Source organism: Erinaceus europaeus, chromosome 1 (assembly GCF_950295315.1).
Source record: "Erinaceus europaeus chromosome 1, mEriEur2.1, whole genome shotgun sequence".
Taxonomy (NCBI): Eukaryota; Metazoa; Chordata; class Mammalia; order Eulipotyphla; family Erinaceidae; genus Erinaceus; species Erinaceus europaeus.
In genome coordinates, this window is record NC_080162.1 from 91,472,229 (window position 1) to 91,491,322 (window position 19,094).

The 19,094-nt window shown below is 42.4% G+C and overlaps 1 protein-coding gene across 1 annotated transcript in view; it reads right to left on the reverse strand.

Annotated features, from left to right (window-relative positions):
* Positions 1–19,094, reverse strand: part of SLC13A3 (solute carrier family 13 member 3) — an 82,318-nt gene that overhangs the window by 11,854 nt on the left and 51,370 nt on the right. Inside the window, exons 7-10 of the mRNA XM_007533041.3 lie at positions 18,466–18,561; positions 17,640–17,744; positions 11,600–11,697; positions 6,531–6,643 (exon numbers count right to left, since the gene is read on the reverse strand). Coding sequence (XP_007533103.1) covers positions 6,531–6,643; positions 11,600–11,697; positions 17,640–17,744; positions 18,466–18,561 — 412 coding nt within the window. The remainder of the gene's footprint in view (positions 1–6,530; positions 6,644–11,599; positions 11,698–17,639; positions 17,745–18,465; positions 18,562–19,094) is intronic.

Consider the following 19,094-nt stretch of genomic DNA (forward strand, 5'->3'; position numbering starts at 1 on the left):
CTGCATGCAAAGCAGCACACTGTCCAGATGAGTTATATATTGGTCCTAGGCAGTTTCTTTTGGATTTTTAAAATAAAGAAGAGTGATTCTCTTCTATTTTTTAAAATTATTTTTAGAGAAGTCATGGGTAGCCCAATTTTTAAAATATAGAGACAGAGGCAGAGACAGTAAAAGAGACCATAGTACCAGGGAGTTGGGCGGTAGCACAGCAGGTTAAGTACATGTGGTACAAAGCACAAGGACCAGAGTAAGGATCCTGGTTCCAGCCCTGGCTCCCCACCTGCAAAGGAGTCGCTTCCAGGTGGTGAAGCAGGTCTGTAGATGTCTATCTATCGCTTCCCCTCTCTTTCTTCCCCTCCTCTCTTCATTTCTCTTTCCTATCCAACAATGGCATCATTAATAACAACGTCAAATAATAAAACAACAAGGGCAGCAAAAGGGAAAATAAATAAATAAATAGAGATCACAGTACCATAGCTTCCTTCAATATAGTTGGGGCCAGGCTTGAATCTAGGGTTGGCAAAATAGCACACTATTTATGTGAGCTATTTCACCAAGCCCTTATTTTTATTTTATATAAATTTTTAGATTTATCTGTTTATTTATATGAGAAAGATACCAGGGCACCAATCAAGGCTTGAAACTGAGGCCTCTGGGGCCTTAGACATGCAAGTCCCATGCTTTATCACTGAGATATCTTTCTGCATGCTGGATAGTCTCATGCCATAAACCCTCCAAAAAGTCCATCTTTTAAGTAATGTACAATAAATATCTGGTAAGCATTTTACATATGAGGATTCATCTAGATGTTTGGAACAGATTGAACCTGGCTCCTGTCTTTGCCTCTTTACTTGCATGCAATCTAGTAAGAGACACACACTAAATAAAGAAGTGACTAGGGGATAGATAAGGTAAAGAGGAAATAAGCTGGCCCAGGTGGTGGTTCACCTGGTTGAGTGCACATGTTACCATGAGCAAGGACCCAGGTTTGAGCCCCCAGGACCCATCTGCTGGGGGAAAGCTTCGTAAGTGGTGAAGCAGTATTGCAGGTGTCTCTCTGTCTCCCTCTCTATCAGCCCCTTCCCTCTCAATTTCTGGCTGTCTCTATCCAATAAATAATTAAAGATAACAATTAAAAAACAATTTAAAAAGAGAGGAAACAAGCATGGTGCTAGGTAGGAGACTGGCTATAAGGAAAGTATACTTTTGATGTCTTGGCCAGGTCAACTCCATAAGGAACTGAAATCTGCAGGATGGGGACTCAGAGATCTCAGTCCGAGAGAAAGCAGATGCAAGGGCTTTCTCAGAGTTACCTTTTGGACATGGGAGGACACTGGGAAGTGGCTGAAAGCAGGGTGTGCCATAAGCCTTCTAGTCTCTCTTAACACAGGCTGCTCTGCCCAGGGAGGGAAGGGTGGAGACTGGAATAGGGGGAAGGGAGAGCAGTCACATAAAGCCCTTGTTGAGCAGAAGTTTTGCCTTAATGCCCAGGCCTGGGCCAGGAGCCAGACTGGCCTCTCAACATGCTCAGGCCCTGCTGAGGGACTGGGCTTTTCCCACCACTGAGTTCCAAGAAGCCACTGGGGTGGAGGGTCATTTGCTCTATACCCTGCCCTAGGATCAGACTCTGCTCCTCAAGTTGTAAATGCCACTATTTCCATCGAGTTTCTCATGATAAACATGAGAGCCTCCATGTCAGCCTCAATTCTGATCTGTCACCTCACCCACATCAGTTATAAGAACCAACCATAAGGATGTCTGACTATATTCTAAGTTTTCCACATGCATCCAGCCATTTAAGAATTAACAAACCTAAAATATCATTAATCTGACACAGCTGTTATCCCATTTTACAGATGAGAAAACAGGAATACAGCTTACAAGGTGAATAGACTGATTTCATACCTCATGCTGTCTATCACTACTTTGTATGGCTTCCTCAAGATCTGGATAATGTCACTTCTTCCTGGGATCCTTGCCTGATATATCTCTGGTAATAGGTAGCAGTAAGAAGATTCAGACAAACATGAGCTAAAATCCTAATTCTGCTATCTCTAAGCTGGGCTGCCTAGAAAACCAGTTATTAACCTTTTCTGTTCCTGCTCCTTGATTTTTCTAACATGGAAACAAACCAGGTTTTTTTTTTTTTGTTGTTGTTGTTTTGTTTTTGCCTCCAGGGTTTATCACTGGAGTTCTGAACCTGCACTATGAATCCACTGCTTCTGAAGGCTATTTCCTCCATTTTGTTGTTGTTGTAATTGTTGGATAGGACAGAGAGAAATGGAGAGAGGAGGGGAAGAGAGAGAGGAGGAGAGAAAGACAGACACCTGCAGACCTGCTTCACTGCTGTGGAGCGACCCCCCTGCAGGTGGGGAGCCAGGGGCTAGTACCAGGATCCTTATGCCGGTCCTTGCAGCTTAGTGTTATGCGCACTTAACCTGGTGCGCTACTGGCCAGCCCCCACAAAACCAGTTTTTATGATCTCCTATCCTCTTGTACATTTTGAAGTCTGTATCATCATACATGTGATGAGGTAAATAGAAAATACGGTTCATATATGTGGCAGCTGTATAGAGAAGATGAATGGACCACCTGAATGCCCTTCCCTGGCTCTTCCCTGAGGGAGTTTTCTCAAACCCTCAGAATTCAACTCACCCAAGGTCACACCCATTCATATCCACAGACTGATGATAAAGGCTGGAGTATAAAGACACCTAGCCTCAATATGGACATCTGTCAGGGACTACTGTAGCTCCATGTTCCCTGTGGGGTAGAGAGAGGCTTTCCTCTCCCTCTACCCTTCCTACAGGGCTCAGGGGTACCAGCTAGCTTCCCTCCCCACTAACCTCTCAGAGTTGGCTTCCTGGAAGCAATTGCCATGGCAGGAGGACTCAGAGAAGAGGGAATGTGCAGGACTGCAGCCAGCACTTGTAATTTGCTCTGTATCACACCGGTTATTATCTTCTGTAACTCCTTTCAACCTCCCTTAGGACAGGAACTTCAGTCCTCAACTCACCTATGAGAACACAGGTGCTTACTAAATATAAAATGCATTTACATGTGGGTCCTGGAGCAGGTGGATGGAGATAAATAGTTAATTTTAGCCACAAATTTTTTTTTATATAAAAATGGGAGCTACTCCCTTCCCATAGCCAATTTTCTAGCCCTTTTCTCCACTCTGACACCATTCTCTCAGACAATATTCTAACACAACCTCAGGCTAACTACCGACTCAAGCAAAACTACTGTAGTTGTATGCCCCCAGGAACATGCCTAAAATGGTTCCTCTAGCTTTCTTCTACCCTAAAATCCCTAATCTCATCTGATCTGATCCTACTTTTTGGTTCCTGTTCATTAACCATCTTGTCTCAACTTAGGTCATGCCACCTTCCAGACATCAGGCTGCAGATGCTACCATGACTCCACCCCAACTTCTCTGGGCAGATGATCTCACCAATGTGTCCTGGACCCTGGCATCTCCAGAGCTCTGGTCCACTAGGGAAAGATAGAAACAGGCTGGGGGTATAGATCGACCTGTCGATGCCCATGATCATCGCTGGGGAGCCAGAGACGACCTGAACTGCCCCTGCGGCTCCAGACAGACTATGACCCACATAGTCAACGACTGCCACCTCTCCAGATTCAAAGGAGGTCTCGAAACTTTACATCAGGCTCAACCTGACGCTGTTGACTGGCTACGAAGAAGGGCAAACGCTAGAAGAAGAAGCAGCGGAGATGCAGCTACAGAAGCCAGAACTCCTACCTTCTGCTCCCCATAAACAACCTTGATCCATATCCCAGCAGAGGAAAAGTGACAGGATGAAGATAAGAAGACTTTGCACTCCAGCTCCATCAGCACCCAGAAAAAGAGAAGGAAAAGGAGAAGGACATATGTAGGTAGTTATGATGTCATGAATGGCTTAGAGGGAAAGAGAGGATTAAATCAGAAAAAGAAGGGGCAACTATGTGTAAATGTGGACAGATAGTTGTAGAGAAGATAGCTGGCCCATGTCTAAAACTTTAGGGGAACTGTGGTGGATTGCAGTGGGAAGAGTGAAGATTCAGAACTCTGGTGGTGGGAATGGTGTGGATTCAAATCCCTGTCAACATGTAATTCTGTAATATAAAAATTTAAAAAATATATAAAAGAATTTTAAAAAGAAAGATGATTGTGATTTCAATTAAGAATTTCATTACCTCATCACAAAAAAATTAAAAAAAAAAAAAAGAACACAGGCGCCTACACTGGTTTTGTCCAAAGTGGTAAAGCTGGGATTTGAATTTAGGTATTCAGGTCCCAAACTTCAGGTTCTGACCAGTATATACCTGAGTACATGTCATATACTATAATACCAAAAATTAAAATAGAATTTTTTAAAAAAGAAACAAATTGAAAATTTCAGGTTTCTACTATTATACTTTCAGATTTGTTGTGGATTTTAATGTCTTGGTTTTCATGGGGAGATTTAGGGGTGAGGTGGTACCCAGTGCCAGGAGCTGAGGGTTCAAACCCTAGTTCCTCCATCTCTTGGGTACACAAATGTGGGGAAGTTATTTATCCTCACGTTGCCTGCTTCCTCCTCTTTGAAACAGGGACAGCAATAACACCTACTTCAGGGTGTCTGTGAAGATAAACAGACTACAGTTTTGCAAAATGCTTCTAAGAGCGTCTGTACTTGGAGTGTGTGAATGCACTATTCAGAGTCTGGACTCTGAAATTAGATAAATGGCCTTTGTACCCCAGTTCCATTGTAGATTACAATAGTATCATCATAAGAGAGATGCTTACTTTTACAAGACTCAGAGTAATGGACTTGGAGGCATGAGGGCTTTTGTAATTCAGTCCCCAGCATTGCATATGTCAGAGTGGTGCTTGGGTGTCCTTCCTCTTTCCCCTCCCTCTCTCTTTTCCTTCTCCCTTCTCCTCATCTTCTTAATTTCCTCCTCCTCCTCCTTCTCTCTCTCCCTCTCTCTCTCTCTCTCCACCAATTCCTGGGGCTTGGTGCCTGCATGATCAATCTACAGTTTCTGGAGGCCATTTTTTTGCTTTTAATATTTCTTTTATTTGATAGGGCAGAGAGAAATTGAAAGGAGAAGGAAGATAGAGGAGAGAGAAAAAGAGACACTTGCAGCCCTGCTTCACCACTCAGGAAACGTCTCTCCTGCAGGTGTGGACCAAGGGTTTGAATCTCAGTCTTTGTGTATGGTGATATGTGCACTCATCTGGCTGTACCACCACCCACCCCTTCTCTTTCTCTCTCACATTTATAAAATAAACAAATATTTAAAAATATATGACCTATCATCTAGGGTCTGCACAAGGCTCCAATGAGGTGACACGTAATGATGTGTGGTGGACAAGAAGGCTGTGAGTCCTCTATAGCACAGGGATGGTCAACCCTGCACTTTGCTGACAGTCCTGAAATTTTGCCCCGTCACACTAATCCCAGTTCTGCCTTTGAGCTCACAAGGACCTGTAGAATAATATTAATAAAACTCTTTAATTCATATTGACACTATCTCCTATTTGTATCATAATGGCCAAGAGAATAGGCTCTGGAGCTGAACTACCCAGATCCTAATCCTGAACACTTAGCTGGTGTGACCTTGGGTGTGCCACTGTACCTTTCTATGCCTGTTTCCCAACCTACAGAATTGGGCTAATAATGGTACTGGTCTCACAGGTTTTCTAGGAGGTCTAAATGATTTATTATGTGTAAAATACATTGACAGGGCAACCGTAAGAGGAAGCACAATCTGCTAGTGCTCCATTTTTGCTCACAGTACCACTGCATCTTATTGTTGTGCCAAAGAGAAAAGGGTTAAATGTTCTTAGGAGAAGATCCAAGAGACACTTAGCTGCACTTGGATGCCCCACTTGCACATCTAGAAAACAAGCACCTAGACTTTCAGTCTTGCCACAGAGCATGTATCCCCCCCACCCTAAACCCCACCCACTCACCCACCCACCCCCAGCTGCCTACAGGCTCAACTAGACCTCACCCCCCAAGACACATAGCCCAGTACCTGCTCTCACCATGTGACCTTGCACCTGACTGGACAGCCCTGCTACACAGCACAGTATGTTCAAACCCAAAGATTTAAAACCAGTGAAAAGGAAGTAAGGGGTTATGATTTGAAAGGTGAGACCCTCCTTTCCCCCTTACTGTACAATTTAATAAACCATTCTTTCCCCATACAAGTGTCAGGGACTTTTATTGATGGTGGGCAGATAAATGAAGATGGGCAATTTTAAGCTCTATTCACTATTATTATTATTACTACTACTACTACTAGTAGTAGTCGTCTCACGTCTATCATAAAGCTCCTAAGGGTCCAGACCAAAGCTAACCCTTTTTCCCTGCAGTACCAGTCACTGAGCTATTGCACAGTGATACTCCCAACCTGCAAAATGCAGAGTCTGGTGGGGCTCAGGGGCTCTGTGTTCTGCTCCTTGGGACTCTGAATCTGCACTTAGATAGGGACCTATGCATACCTCCTGGGCCTGAAGGCCATCTGCTCACTCTTACCTCACAACCTTTGGCCATGGCGAAGCCTCCTCCCAGGAGAAGGACAATGTTCCAGGGCACTGAGTCCTGGGCTTTCTTCCATGTCAGCAAGGGCTCTGATGCCTTGTTGGGATCTGGACAGAGAGAGAACACTCAGCCTGATGAGGCCACTGCTCTCTGCAGTCCCATCTTTGTGGAGACATTCTTGGGTGGGTGGGTGGGGGGGGATTTGGGAACGTGTCTCCAGGAAGCCATAATCTGAGTTTAGGAGAAAAGATCTAGGGGGTATTTATACAACTCAGAATGAAAATAATTTTCATAGTCCCCACAGCTTGCAATTTCCTGAACCAGCTCTCAATACACTGGGCTAATTTGAATCTTGCTGCAGCTGCTGGGAAAATGCTGCTCACCCTCATTTACAAGAGAAAGGGCTCTTTCTACCAGAGTGTGTACTGAAAATGGGGAAGGAAGGGTAAGAATGCAGGAAGTTGGAAAAGAAGGTCTCTGAGAAGTCATGACTTTTAGTTCTGACAGTTTCTATTCCTTAACAATTAAAAAGGAGCAGTAGTAGCAGTGAATATCACAGGATCTTAGCAAGCTTTCTGTGGAAAAGGTTAGAAAGCAGTTAAGTCAGTTGTAGAGGATCTCATTGACAACTAGGCTGCCAACAGTCTCAAGGAAGCAGTCAAAGAAAAAAAAGCAGACTAACAGGGGGGCTGGGAGATAGCTGGTGGAGTGCACAGTTTATCATGCACAAGGACCCGGGTTTAAGCCTCAGGACACCACATGGGACCACCATGAAAAGAAGAAACATCTGTATGTCTCTTTCTTTCTCATTAAAATGAAAAAAAAAAAATCCTCAGGTGAAGCCCTGGAGGCAAAGGAAAAACAGACTGACAGGTTTAGGAGAGTCTCCTTGTAGCTCTGTTTCTGAAGGAATGGGGCACACCTAGCCCCATCTCTGCACTGGAATCTTAGAAACAGACCCTCATTCATTTCTACTCCATCTTGGCTCACTGAGTGTGTGTGAACCTTTTTGCTCTAAGCCCCCATTTCCTCAGCTGACACTGGGTACAATAAGAGCACAGGAGTGTCCTATGAGCACTGGTGAGGCAATTAGGGAGCAGCAGGGGCACTTTTGTTGTATTCATAGCTATGTCCAAAGAGTCTAAAGTGACTGCCTGACACCTGGTATTCACTCCATAAATACTTGTCAAATGATGTATGTAACATACTTAACCCAAGGCCTACTGCAAAGTAAATACTTCTGAACTGAGACTTCTCACTGCAGGTGGCTGTCAAAGAGACCAGGCCATGCCCATTCATAGACAGCTCCAGCTCAGGCAACCATTGGTATAAATAACAACACTAATTAATATGAATTAATGCTCAGTCTTCTTCTTTTTAACTTTCCCCAGATTTTTACATAGTGGCTATCTGAAACAAAACTTACAATCATGAAATAAAGATAATGAAACTAAATAAAATCCCTCTACCAGTTGGCATATAGTCCAAAGCTGATTCTTGGGTCAAATGTAGCATATTTTTAAGGCCAAAACCAGAAAAAAAAATAGTTGGAGATGTCAAGGGGATCAACTTTCTGCCTTCAGGTGATAAAATATTATTATTATCTTTTCAGTTTCTGTATTTATTGATTGGATAGAGACAGCCAGAAATTGAAAGGGAAGAGGTGGTAGAAAAGGGAAAGAGAAAGAGAAAGGAAGGAGAAGAGAGACACCTCAATACTGCTTCACCACTCTCGCAAAGCTTTCCCCTTGAAGGTGGGGACCAAGGGCTTGAACCCAGGTCCTTGCACATTGCAACATGTGCACTCAACCAGGTGCACCACCACCCAGCCCTAGATAAAACTTGTGCCTGGCATTTACTAGGTATAGTGTCAATACTTGATGATCATAATGGAAGAGGAATGCAAATCAAAGTCAAGTTCAAGCAAGAGTGGAAGACAGTACATGAAAAATAAGATAGCCCTATCGGCATGGGTTCTATGTTGTTTCTTTTTTTTAATTAATGGCTTTACCTTGATCAAGCCACTTCCTTTGTATGGATGCTATTTGATCACTCTCCAGGGCTGTGTAATGCTGAGTATTCAGAAGTATTAACTCATCAAGACTGGTGACTTAAGGATGGGCAGTGCTCCTCAGCCTCTCCCCACACACATAAGGCAGCTCTGGATTTCCAGTCTAAAGAACCCTCAGTTGACCTTTACACTTCACTCCATGGACCAAACTCAACCAACATATGTGTTCTAACACTATTGCTGCTGGCCCACAGAGAATTTGATTTTCACTTTGAATTAGTTACCAATGTTTAACATTAGGGAAAGTTCACAAAATTCTAGACTTTTTGCTTTGCTTGGAAAAAAAAAAATCAGTAAGTATGGTAAAAACGAGTTCTGCTTTCCTGTAGGGTAACTAACAGTGGGAATTGAGTCACATCTATCCTCCTGAGTCTTGGTTTGCCAATTTCCTATGCATCTCTCACATGGGAGTGCCATGACATTGCAGGAAGCTCCAGGATTACGGTATCTTTCCGCTAGCTCTTTCTATGTCAATGAAAAAAAAAAAAAGTCTGCCATAAGCAGTGAAATTACACATGTGCGAGGCCCCAGATCCTCTACCCATCCCACTTCCCCTGGAAAGAACTACTAGAACCAAAGGTGAAAAGTGTCTAAGGGATGCCATAGTTGGACACCTGACAAAGCACGGTCACTCTGCAAGCTGGCCAGGAATCCCTGAGACTACAAGGCAGCTTGGATAAAGACAAGCCAGGCCAGTTAAAGTCATTCTCAGAAAAATCAGTGGGAAGTAGGGACAATTAGGTGATGAGAAGGAAGTAAGTAAAGGTGAAAGAATAGACACACAGAGAGGATATGTAATAATGTAGGAGGGTAGGATTGGACTGAAGTTTTATGAGGAAACAGCAATTATGAGTGAGTAGACACTAGAAGTATTACATGTATGACACTGTAATAATCCTGATGGTTCAAAAGTTATGTACACTGACATTGTAGTGACCCTGGCTGATGAAAATGAAGGGAACACTGAGATGGAGTGGCACCTCATTGATTCAAAGGTGGGGCAATATAGAGAATGACTTATAAATATGAGTTGATATGTGAAAACAAGAATAGGTAAAGACCTAGCTGTATGAGAGTTCTCACATAACATAAAATTACTGAGTGGTTCTGATAACACACCTCTGAAACTTGGTATAAGTCTGGGTCTTGGATTGGGTCAACTCTGAGACAATTTCTGGACTCCACCTGTGGTCCTACAGCTTTCTTTAGCACGGGCTGGAGTGCACCCTCACTTAGAAGAGTTGCTTCCCTTCCTACAAATGGACAACTACAAAGGAACCAACTCTCTGGACCGTTACTGCTGTCTGTCAGTTAACCTTTCTCAGAACATTAGTTTTAGTTCATAGCCCTCTCTCTACTCTTTACTGCTAATTGAATTGCATGCTCGTGTTGTAATGTGGATTCTCCCCTAATAAAAGCGCATTGTAATTATATGCAATTGGTCGGTGTCCTAGAATGAAACCTTTCACTTACAGGTAGAACTTTGGAACTCTTGAGATCCAAATTTCACACTACAAGGAAGAAGCAATAGTATAAGGCAATAGATACTAAGAAGAAAGTGAAAGTATAAAGAATCAAAGACTAGCAGGAGGCAGAGACTTGGAGGGAGTATTCAGACATGAAAGGGAAGCAAGTTTTAAAAGAGTAGAAGCTACGAAGAAGCAGAAAGTGTGTGAGACTAGTAACTTTCAGAGACAGAAACTGAGGGGGGAGACACTATAAGAAAATGAGCACTGGATGGGAGAGGGTTTTGTAAAGGAACAGGAATTGTGAAGCAATAGGAATTGTCATGAGGCAGAAGCTATATACGCGAAAGCTAAGAAGCAGTGAAAACTATGAAGACATCAAAGAATGACAGAGTGGATGAAAATCAGGTGGAAGTGTGACAGAAGAAGAGTTGGAGAGAGTAACCGACTCTCATACTACCACAGAAACTTTGAGTTTTTTGGTCCTCTATTCCTTGGAACTCTTCCAGCCTCCTCCAGGTCCAATTGACCTACAGTAGCTATGTGTCTCTGTGAATTATTTTCCCTAACAACCCCTACACTATACTTTTCCCACCCAAACTTTTGCTTCTCTAAAACTAGTGCCATTTGGGCAATATTCTTCCCCCTCACCCAACATTACAAAGAGATAGGGGCTTTGTTCTTGAGTCCTGACTCAGGGCTTGTCCCACCATCCCAGGAAAAGATGGGCCAAAGTAGGTGGCAGCTTTAGTCTTAGGGTAGCATTTTTTTTCTTTTTTGCTAAAGGACTAGAAAGTAAATACTTGAGAATTAGTGGGCCAAGAGATAATATTAAAACTATTGTGTAGTGCTTGCAGAACTAATGAAAACAAAAGGTTTACTGAAGACAGTAAATAATTTATTTATGGACACTGAAACTTAAATTTCACGTCATGCTCAAATATCATAAGAAATCTTTAGAATCTTTTCAACCACTGAAATATGTGAAGGCTAATATTTATGTATTCGCTTTTGTTGCCCTTGTTGTTTTTTATTGTTGTAGTTATTTTTGTTGTTATTGATGTCGTTGTTGGATAGGACAGAGAGAAATGGAGAGAGGAGGGAAAGACAGAAAGGGGGAGAGAAAGAGACACCCATAGACCTGCTTCATCGCTTGTGAAGCAACCCACCTGCAGGTAGGGAGCTGGGGTCTCAATCGGGATCTGGAACCAGGATCCTTATGCCGGTCCTTGCACTTTGCACCACCTGCACTTAAACCGCTGTGCTACTGCCCAACTCCTGTGAAGGCTAATCTTAGCCCACAGGCTGTATAAAAACAGACAGATAGCTGGGCCTGCCTCATGGACTGTGAATTGCTAATCTGTGCCCCTGAGTGCCACTGTGGGCAGCCCTGAGTACTCAGATAAGGTAGATGTTCATATAGGGGAGGGAGGACTGGCAGGACCACAAGTTGGGGGGGGGGGTTGCCTTTAGTTCCAGTCCATGCTGAACCCACCAGGATGAGACCCCAGCCCTGACCATCTTACCTTGAAAGTCAAACCACCACTTGAGAGAGGGCCTTTTTGATGGGAAGAAGAACAAGATGGTGACAATGGCCACTCCAGCAACAGCATCAGAAAGAAACCTATAATGACAAGGTCCCAAAGCATGTAATCCTGGGCATCTCAGCCAGCTCCAAATTGGCAGGTTTGAAAATGAGGATTTGTGGAAGGGGACTGGGTGGTGGTGCACTTGTTTGTCGCACATGTTACAATGTGCAAGGACCTGGGTTCAAGGTTCCCACCTGCAGAAGTAAAGCTTCATGAGTGGTAAAGCAGGTCTGCAGATGCCTCTCTCTGTCTCCCCACCGCCTCTCAAATTCTGGCTGTCTCTATCCAATAATAAATAAAGATAATGAAACAAATTTTTAAAGGGATTTGTCAAAGCGAATTAGGCCTACTGTGAAGCGGGTATTGTTGGCAGCAGTTGAATTCACCCTGCAGGACACTCAGCATGGATGCAATTAGCCATAGTTGCAAAAGAATCTCACCTGCAGCTCCCTAGGGCACTAGATGCTGAGAGAGCCAAAGGCTTATCCTCTCAATTCAAGCTTTGAGGAAGAAGGACCCCAATGAATGTCCAAAATTAGAACTCTTTAAAAGCTTTGGTCAGCTGCTGTTTGCCTTTCTCTTAGGATGGCAAACTTACTACACAGAGATGTAGCCCATATCCAAGCAGCCTCTTAGTCCCTCAAAACTTTACTATCGTCTTTCAGTATCCTGTGGAGGCATTAAGCTCACAGAAGTCTTACAATAGTCTTTGGGAGCAGGTGCCTGATATTTTAAAGAGGAATCCACAGCTGAGAAAGCAAAAAACATACAACATTCAGCTAGGTCATGGTCTGTAGAGGAAATGAACCCATATTCCAGATATTTTTAACTCTGAGTACAATGAAGCACGGCCAATTACCAACAAAAGTCCTTTTCTGACCACATATTTGAGAATATTCAAGCAGCCAAGAAAATAGAAAAGATGGTAATGTCACTATAATTAGGGAAATAAAAACACTAAAGGAACAACATTCATCTGCTAATGGACAGGCAAAGTTGAAAAAGGGTGAGGGTATTAGGAGACATATGCTATAGTGGGTAAAAAAACAACTGACATAGCCTTCTGGAGAGCAGCTGGCAACAAGTCCAAAATTTACATGTCAAATGTCCTGAATGCAGTAATGACACCTTTAGGAATTTATCTTAGGAGATAGTTGAACTTCTGTACAGATTATTTATAGGGTGCTCATTCTCAGTAAGAGTAAAAACAAAGTAAGACTTTTCATAGGAGCACACTTAAGTGCGTTGTGCATAACAATGTATACATAATAATATTTACATATTTATTTTCTTTTTAAACTTTAATTAATTTATTTATTGCCTCCAGGGTTATCGCTGAGGCTTGGTGCCTACACTATGAATACACTGCTCCTGGAGGCCATTTTTGTTGCCCTTGTTATTATTGTTATTCTTGTTATTACTGTTGTTGTTGTTGGATAGGACAGAGGGAAACTGAGAGAGGAGGGGAAGACAGAGAGGGGGAGAGAAAGGTAGACACCTGCAGACCTGCTTCACTGCTTCTGAAGCTACCCCCCTGCAGGTGGGGAGCCGGGGACTCAAACTGGGATCCTTGCACTGGTGCTTGCTCTTCATACTATGTGCACTTAACCTGCTGCACTACCTCCTGGCCTCCTTAATATTTACATATATATTTTAAATTTCTTTATTGGGGAATTAATGTTTTATATTCGATAGTAAATACAATAGTTTGTACATGCATAACATTTCCCAGTTTTCCATATAACAATACAACCCCCACTAGGTCCTCTGTCATCCTTTTTGGACCTGTATTCTCACCCCCACCCACCCCAGAGTCTTTTACTTTGGTGCAATACGCAACTCTAGTTCTGGTTCTACTTTTGTTTTCTCTTCTGATCTTGTTTTTCAACTTCTGTCATAGTGAGATCATTTCATATTCATCCTTTTGTTTATGACTTAACATGGTTCCTTCAAGCTCCATCCAAGATGGGGTGAAGGTGAACTCACCATTTTTAATAGCTGAGTAGTATTCCATTGTGAATATAAATTACAACTTGCTCAGCCACTCATCTGTTGTTGGACACCTGGGTTGCTTCCAGGTGCAAAAAAATTTGTATCAGGTTTTATTTGCAGTTTTGAATATAATACAAAAAGATACTGATGACTTCCAGAGGTGTAATTATGGAGTAGAAGCAGCTACATTTTGCTCTCTCCCTCAACTATGAAAAACAACAATAGATAATCACCTGAAGGTCCAACAGTTTGCAACCAGAATTCACCAAGACACAGGTGAGTACAAACATGTGTGGCTCATGGACAGAAAGGGGCTTGAGATGAGAGATTACTGGGACTAAAAGACTTTACTCAGGAATGGCTAGTGCTGGTCTGGGAGTTTGCCACCTGAGACATACCACTGCCAGGTCTGAATTTTAGCAACAAAAAGACTGTTAAGAAGGAGAAGAAGAAGAAAAAGAAGGGGAAGAAGAGGATGAAGGAGAAGAAGGAGAAGAAGAAGAAGAAAAGAAAAAGGAGAAGAAGAAGGAGAAGGAGAAGAAGAAGAAGAAGGAGAAGGAGAAGGAGAAGGAGAAGGAGAAGGAGAAGGAGAAGAGAAGAAGAAGAAGAAGAAGAAGAAGAAGAAGAAGAAGAAGAAGAAGAAGAAGAAGATTGCCTAAGACTCACCACGTGAGCTTAACTTACTGTGCTGCCTTGTGGCCCCCATGATCCAGTAATATTACTCCTAGGCATACATTCAAAGGACACACACACTGCCCAGCCCCCCTCTTGGCCCTCATGATCCAGTAATATTACTCCTACGAAACACACACACACACACACACACACACACACACACACACACACACACACACACACACACTGCCCAGCCCGCCACCTGGCCCCATGATCCAATAATATTACTCCTAGGACATGGACGGACACACACACACACCCTAATTTGAAAGGATATATACATCACTGTGTTCATAGCTGTATTATTTAAAGGATTAAGGTAGAGGGTATGAGGGTCTTAGGCTGGAATATATAGACATCTGTTCTACCCAATATAGTAGCCACAGACCACATGCAACTAATGAACAACTGACATCTAGTCAGACCAAAGGAAGATGTGCTGCAAGTACAAAATACATAGCAGATTGTGCAGCTTTAGTATGGAAAAAAAGGATGTGTCATACCTCAGTAACAACTTAATATGTTAATATGAATTACATGACTAAGTACTATTTGTATTAAGTAAAATATGTCACTAAAATTAATTTAACCTTTTTTTAATTTAAAAGATTTTATTTATTCATGAGAAAGACAGGAGAAAGAACCAGACATCACTCAGGTACATGTGCTGCCAGGGATTGAACTCAGGACCTCATGCTTGAGAGTCCAATGCTTTAGTCACTGCACCACTTCCTGGACCACAATTTAACCTTTAAAAAAAATTTTTTTTTACTTTTTTTTAACATTTTATTTATTTATTCCCTCTTGTTGGCCTTGTTTTATTGTTGTAGTTATTATTGTTGTTATTGATGTCATTTGTTGGATAGGACAGAGAGAAATGGAGAGAAGGGAAAGACAGAGGGGGAAAGAAAGATAGACACCTGCAGACCTACTTCACTGCTTGTGAAGGAACCCCACTGCAGGTGGGGAGCCGGGGACTTGAACCGGGGCCCTTGCGATTTGCACCACGTGTGTTTAACTTACTGTGCTACCACCTGGCTCCCAACTTAACCTTTTTTTTTTTTTTTTTGTCTTTTAAGTGCGACTAGAAAAAGATATATGAATTACTTGTTTGATTCTCTCTCCTGGTTGTTGCTGACAGAAATTTTTGGATTTCACCAAATCCAGCAGGTATATCCCCCGAATCTAATCATGCTCTCACAGCAGAATTTGACACAGTTGCCTCCTCACTCTGAAAATACTCCCATCTCTTGGCCTTTTGAAAGTCCATTGCTCTAGGCTTTCCACCTTCTTCATTGACTTTCTTTCTCACTCCTCTTCAACTTGGCTTCTAAGAATTGGGGTTCCTTGGAGTCTTCCACAGTCTCTCTATACTTTTCCTGAGTCCATCAATTATTTTCTTATAATATTTATTTATTTATTGGATAGAGACAGCCAGAAATTCAGAGGGAAAGAGGTGAGAGGGAGAGAGACAGAGAGACACCTGCACCACTTGTCAAGTTTCTCCCTGTAGGTGGGTACTAGGAGCTCGAACCTGGATTCTTACACACTGTAACATGTGCTCTCAAACAACAGATGTGCCACCACCTGGCTCCTAGCATCAATTATTTTTTAATGTTTGTTCATTTTGCCACCAGGGTTACTGCTGGCTAAGTCCATCAACTCTAATGGGTTTAAACCTCAAATTTATATGATGACTCTGAGGTTTATACCTGCAACCTGACCCTTCTGCTCATCTAAGTGTACTAAAGAAGAAAATAATAGATTTGAGAAGTCTAGTTCAAGTTCAAAATGGAATCATTAATCAACCCCTCCATCTCCTGAAAGAATATTCTTTTACAACTTGCCACCTATGCAGTCATTTCTCTCTCTCACAGTTCCAGATCCAGCCTATAGAAAGTTTTATCATTTCTATCTTTGAAATATATTTTGACTACTCCATGGTGCCCACTTATAGTCAAGTCAGTAAAACATTGTCACTATGCCAGAACCAGTAGATCACTTCTGTAAAGGGTCACATAGTATGTATTTTTGATTTTTCAAGCCAGATGGGTCTCTACTGACACTCAGTGTTGATCTATAGTGTCGATATTATAGTGAAAAAACAGTCAAAGACAATATGTGAATGAATAGGTCAGACTGTGTTTAGATAAAACTTTATTAGTAGATATCAAAATTTGAATTTCATGTGATTTTTTTTCTTTCCACAAAATAATATTTGTCTTTAGATTTTTCTTCTCATCACTTACGCATGTAAAAGTCACTAAAAAAAAATAGTGGTGGGACAAATTTTGCCAAGTCTTTCCTGACCTCTGTCCTAAATTATGGGGTCATCTACATGATGTTGTATCTCCTATTTTTAATTACTTCCATGTGTCATTGCAACTGCTTGACAGGTAGAAACAGGTAGAACCCATTTAATCTTATAACAATCCTGTGAGACAAGTGTATTGCAATACCATTTTATACATAAAGAATCTGAGGCACAGAGTGTCCCAGTAAGTAGTTACACATGGATCTCATTAAAAGGATCACAAGTGGCCTGGGAGGTGGGTCAGTGGATAAAGTGCTGGATTCTCAAGTATAAGGTCACAAGTTTGATTCCTGGCATCACATGTGTCAGTGATGTTCTCTCTCATTAATAAATTAAATATTTTTTCTAAGAGGTATACATATTTAACATGCATAACAAGGTCTCTGTGATTTGGCCCTTCCAACCACATCTTTCCTACTTGGCCATCAAACCTTGGTTTTCTTTCAGTTCTTCAAACATGCTAAGCTGGTTCTTATCTCAGGCTTTCAGAAGACGTTCCTAGTGTGACTCCAGGTTTTACCTACTAACCTTTCGTTCTTTCCTGAGCTATACAAAATTAATGTCCCCCACTCCATTCCTGTATAATATAACTCTATTACTCTCCCCCCCATTTTGCTTACTGTAGTTTTCAGTAATCTGTTTAATTCCTTGTTTTTATCTTTGTCCTCAGTATCTCTCACAATGCATATAGGTTTTCAATGTATTGATCAACTGAATAACAATTTGCTTTGGGTCACACAGTTTGTAAGTGGAATAGCTGGGACTGAACCCAGAATAGTCTGGTCCCAAAATAGGTCTTAATATTTGAAAAACCAAATGTTTCATCAGTCAAACCTAAATTCTTTGGGGACATAAAAAGAGAAGTTGTTTACAATTGCTGAGGATTAGAGGCCCACACAGCCCATGCCTCCCCAGCTGCAAATCCTCTCCAGTCCAGAAGGCTCATTTCAGAACTTTCCCTGTTGGGTTCCATCCCACCATTCCCCAGAGTCTCACCCTGGGGTGAAGAAGCTGGCCCAGCCAGGGATGAACTTCGGGTCCCGGAATAAGAGCAGAATGGCGAAAATGCAGAAAAGGATGAAAATGGCTTGTTCAGCAAACCTGTGGCACAGATAGGCAGGCACCATGGTGACTGTGGGTTCCAGTGGGATCCAGTAGGGTGAGGTGACCTCGAACAGGTGGTCCTGGATGACTGGGGCTGATCTCTGAGATGCTGAGAGAAGCAATTCACAAGCCAAGGAGCCCCCAGAGTGAGGAGATGGCTGCTTTAGTGTGAAAGTGACTCCTGTCCTGCATCTTTCACATTCCCCTCCCCCTCCTTCCTCAGCAGCAAGCACTCTTTGCCCCATAATATTCTTACCTAAATTCCTCTGGTCCTTTGAACAATTAAGTAAAAGAAATGAAAAAGCAAAGTAGAGTCGGAAAAACAGAGTGAAACCCAGAAACAGAGATGGACACACAAAAAAGTAGGAGAAAAGACTATAGACATGGAGAGAGGGGTAGACAGAATGCCCAAGGCTGGAACAAACACTGGGTACCCCATGTACCAGGAGGAAATGCTTGCATTCTCTAGGAAGGTGACAATACTTGCTGTGTATCCTGATGGGTCTTTTTGTCCTCAGGGGATCTTCTTCAGTACCAGGGCAGGAGGCAGATTATGTGAAGAACCTCTCTGCCTCCATCTCCAAGCTCCAAGGCCATTGGCCTTAAAGTGGGACTCAACCCCTCAGGGTCCCATTGGGTCAGGCCAGTACATAGGTAGTTCTCCTGTGATTCTGAGTCCCAGCTCTCTCCCCACCCAAAGGAACCCCACACCACGCACTTGATGGGGCCTAGGTTCTGGAATTCTTCCTGAATCATGGCTTGAGCCCTACTTTCTGCATCCAATCTGGTCTTAGATTTCTTCTTCCTCCAGCCTCTGAAAGAGAAAGTGGGAGGTTAAGTGTAGCTGTATGCAAGGATAACTAATGCCTCCCTACCATCCATCTGGCCAGGCCACATCACCTCTGCTCTGGAGACTCAATGGTCTGGTGAATGGTCTTTCCTTTTGTTCTCCCTACCTTTATGGCCTGAATAGTATTCTTAAAAAATGTGAATCTAGGGGTCAGGATGTAGCTCAGTGATAGGATGCATGCTCCCCATATATGAGGACCTGGGTTCAAGCTCCATCCACAATGAGATTATGAAGGAGACTTCATCATTCTTAGTAGCTGACTTAATAGATGACCAGTATCCTGATATATATATATTACAACTTTCTTAGCCACTCATCTGCTGTTGGAAATCAAGGTTAGTATCAAGTTTGGGCTATTACAAATTGTTCAAAGTCACATATTATTAGAGAAATACAAATAAAGACAATAATGAGATATCACTTCACTCCTGTGAGGTGTCATACATCAGAAAGGACAACAAATATAGGAAAGGTTGCACAGGTAAAGGAGTCCTCTT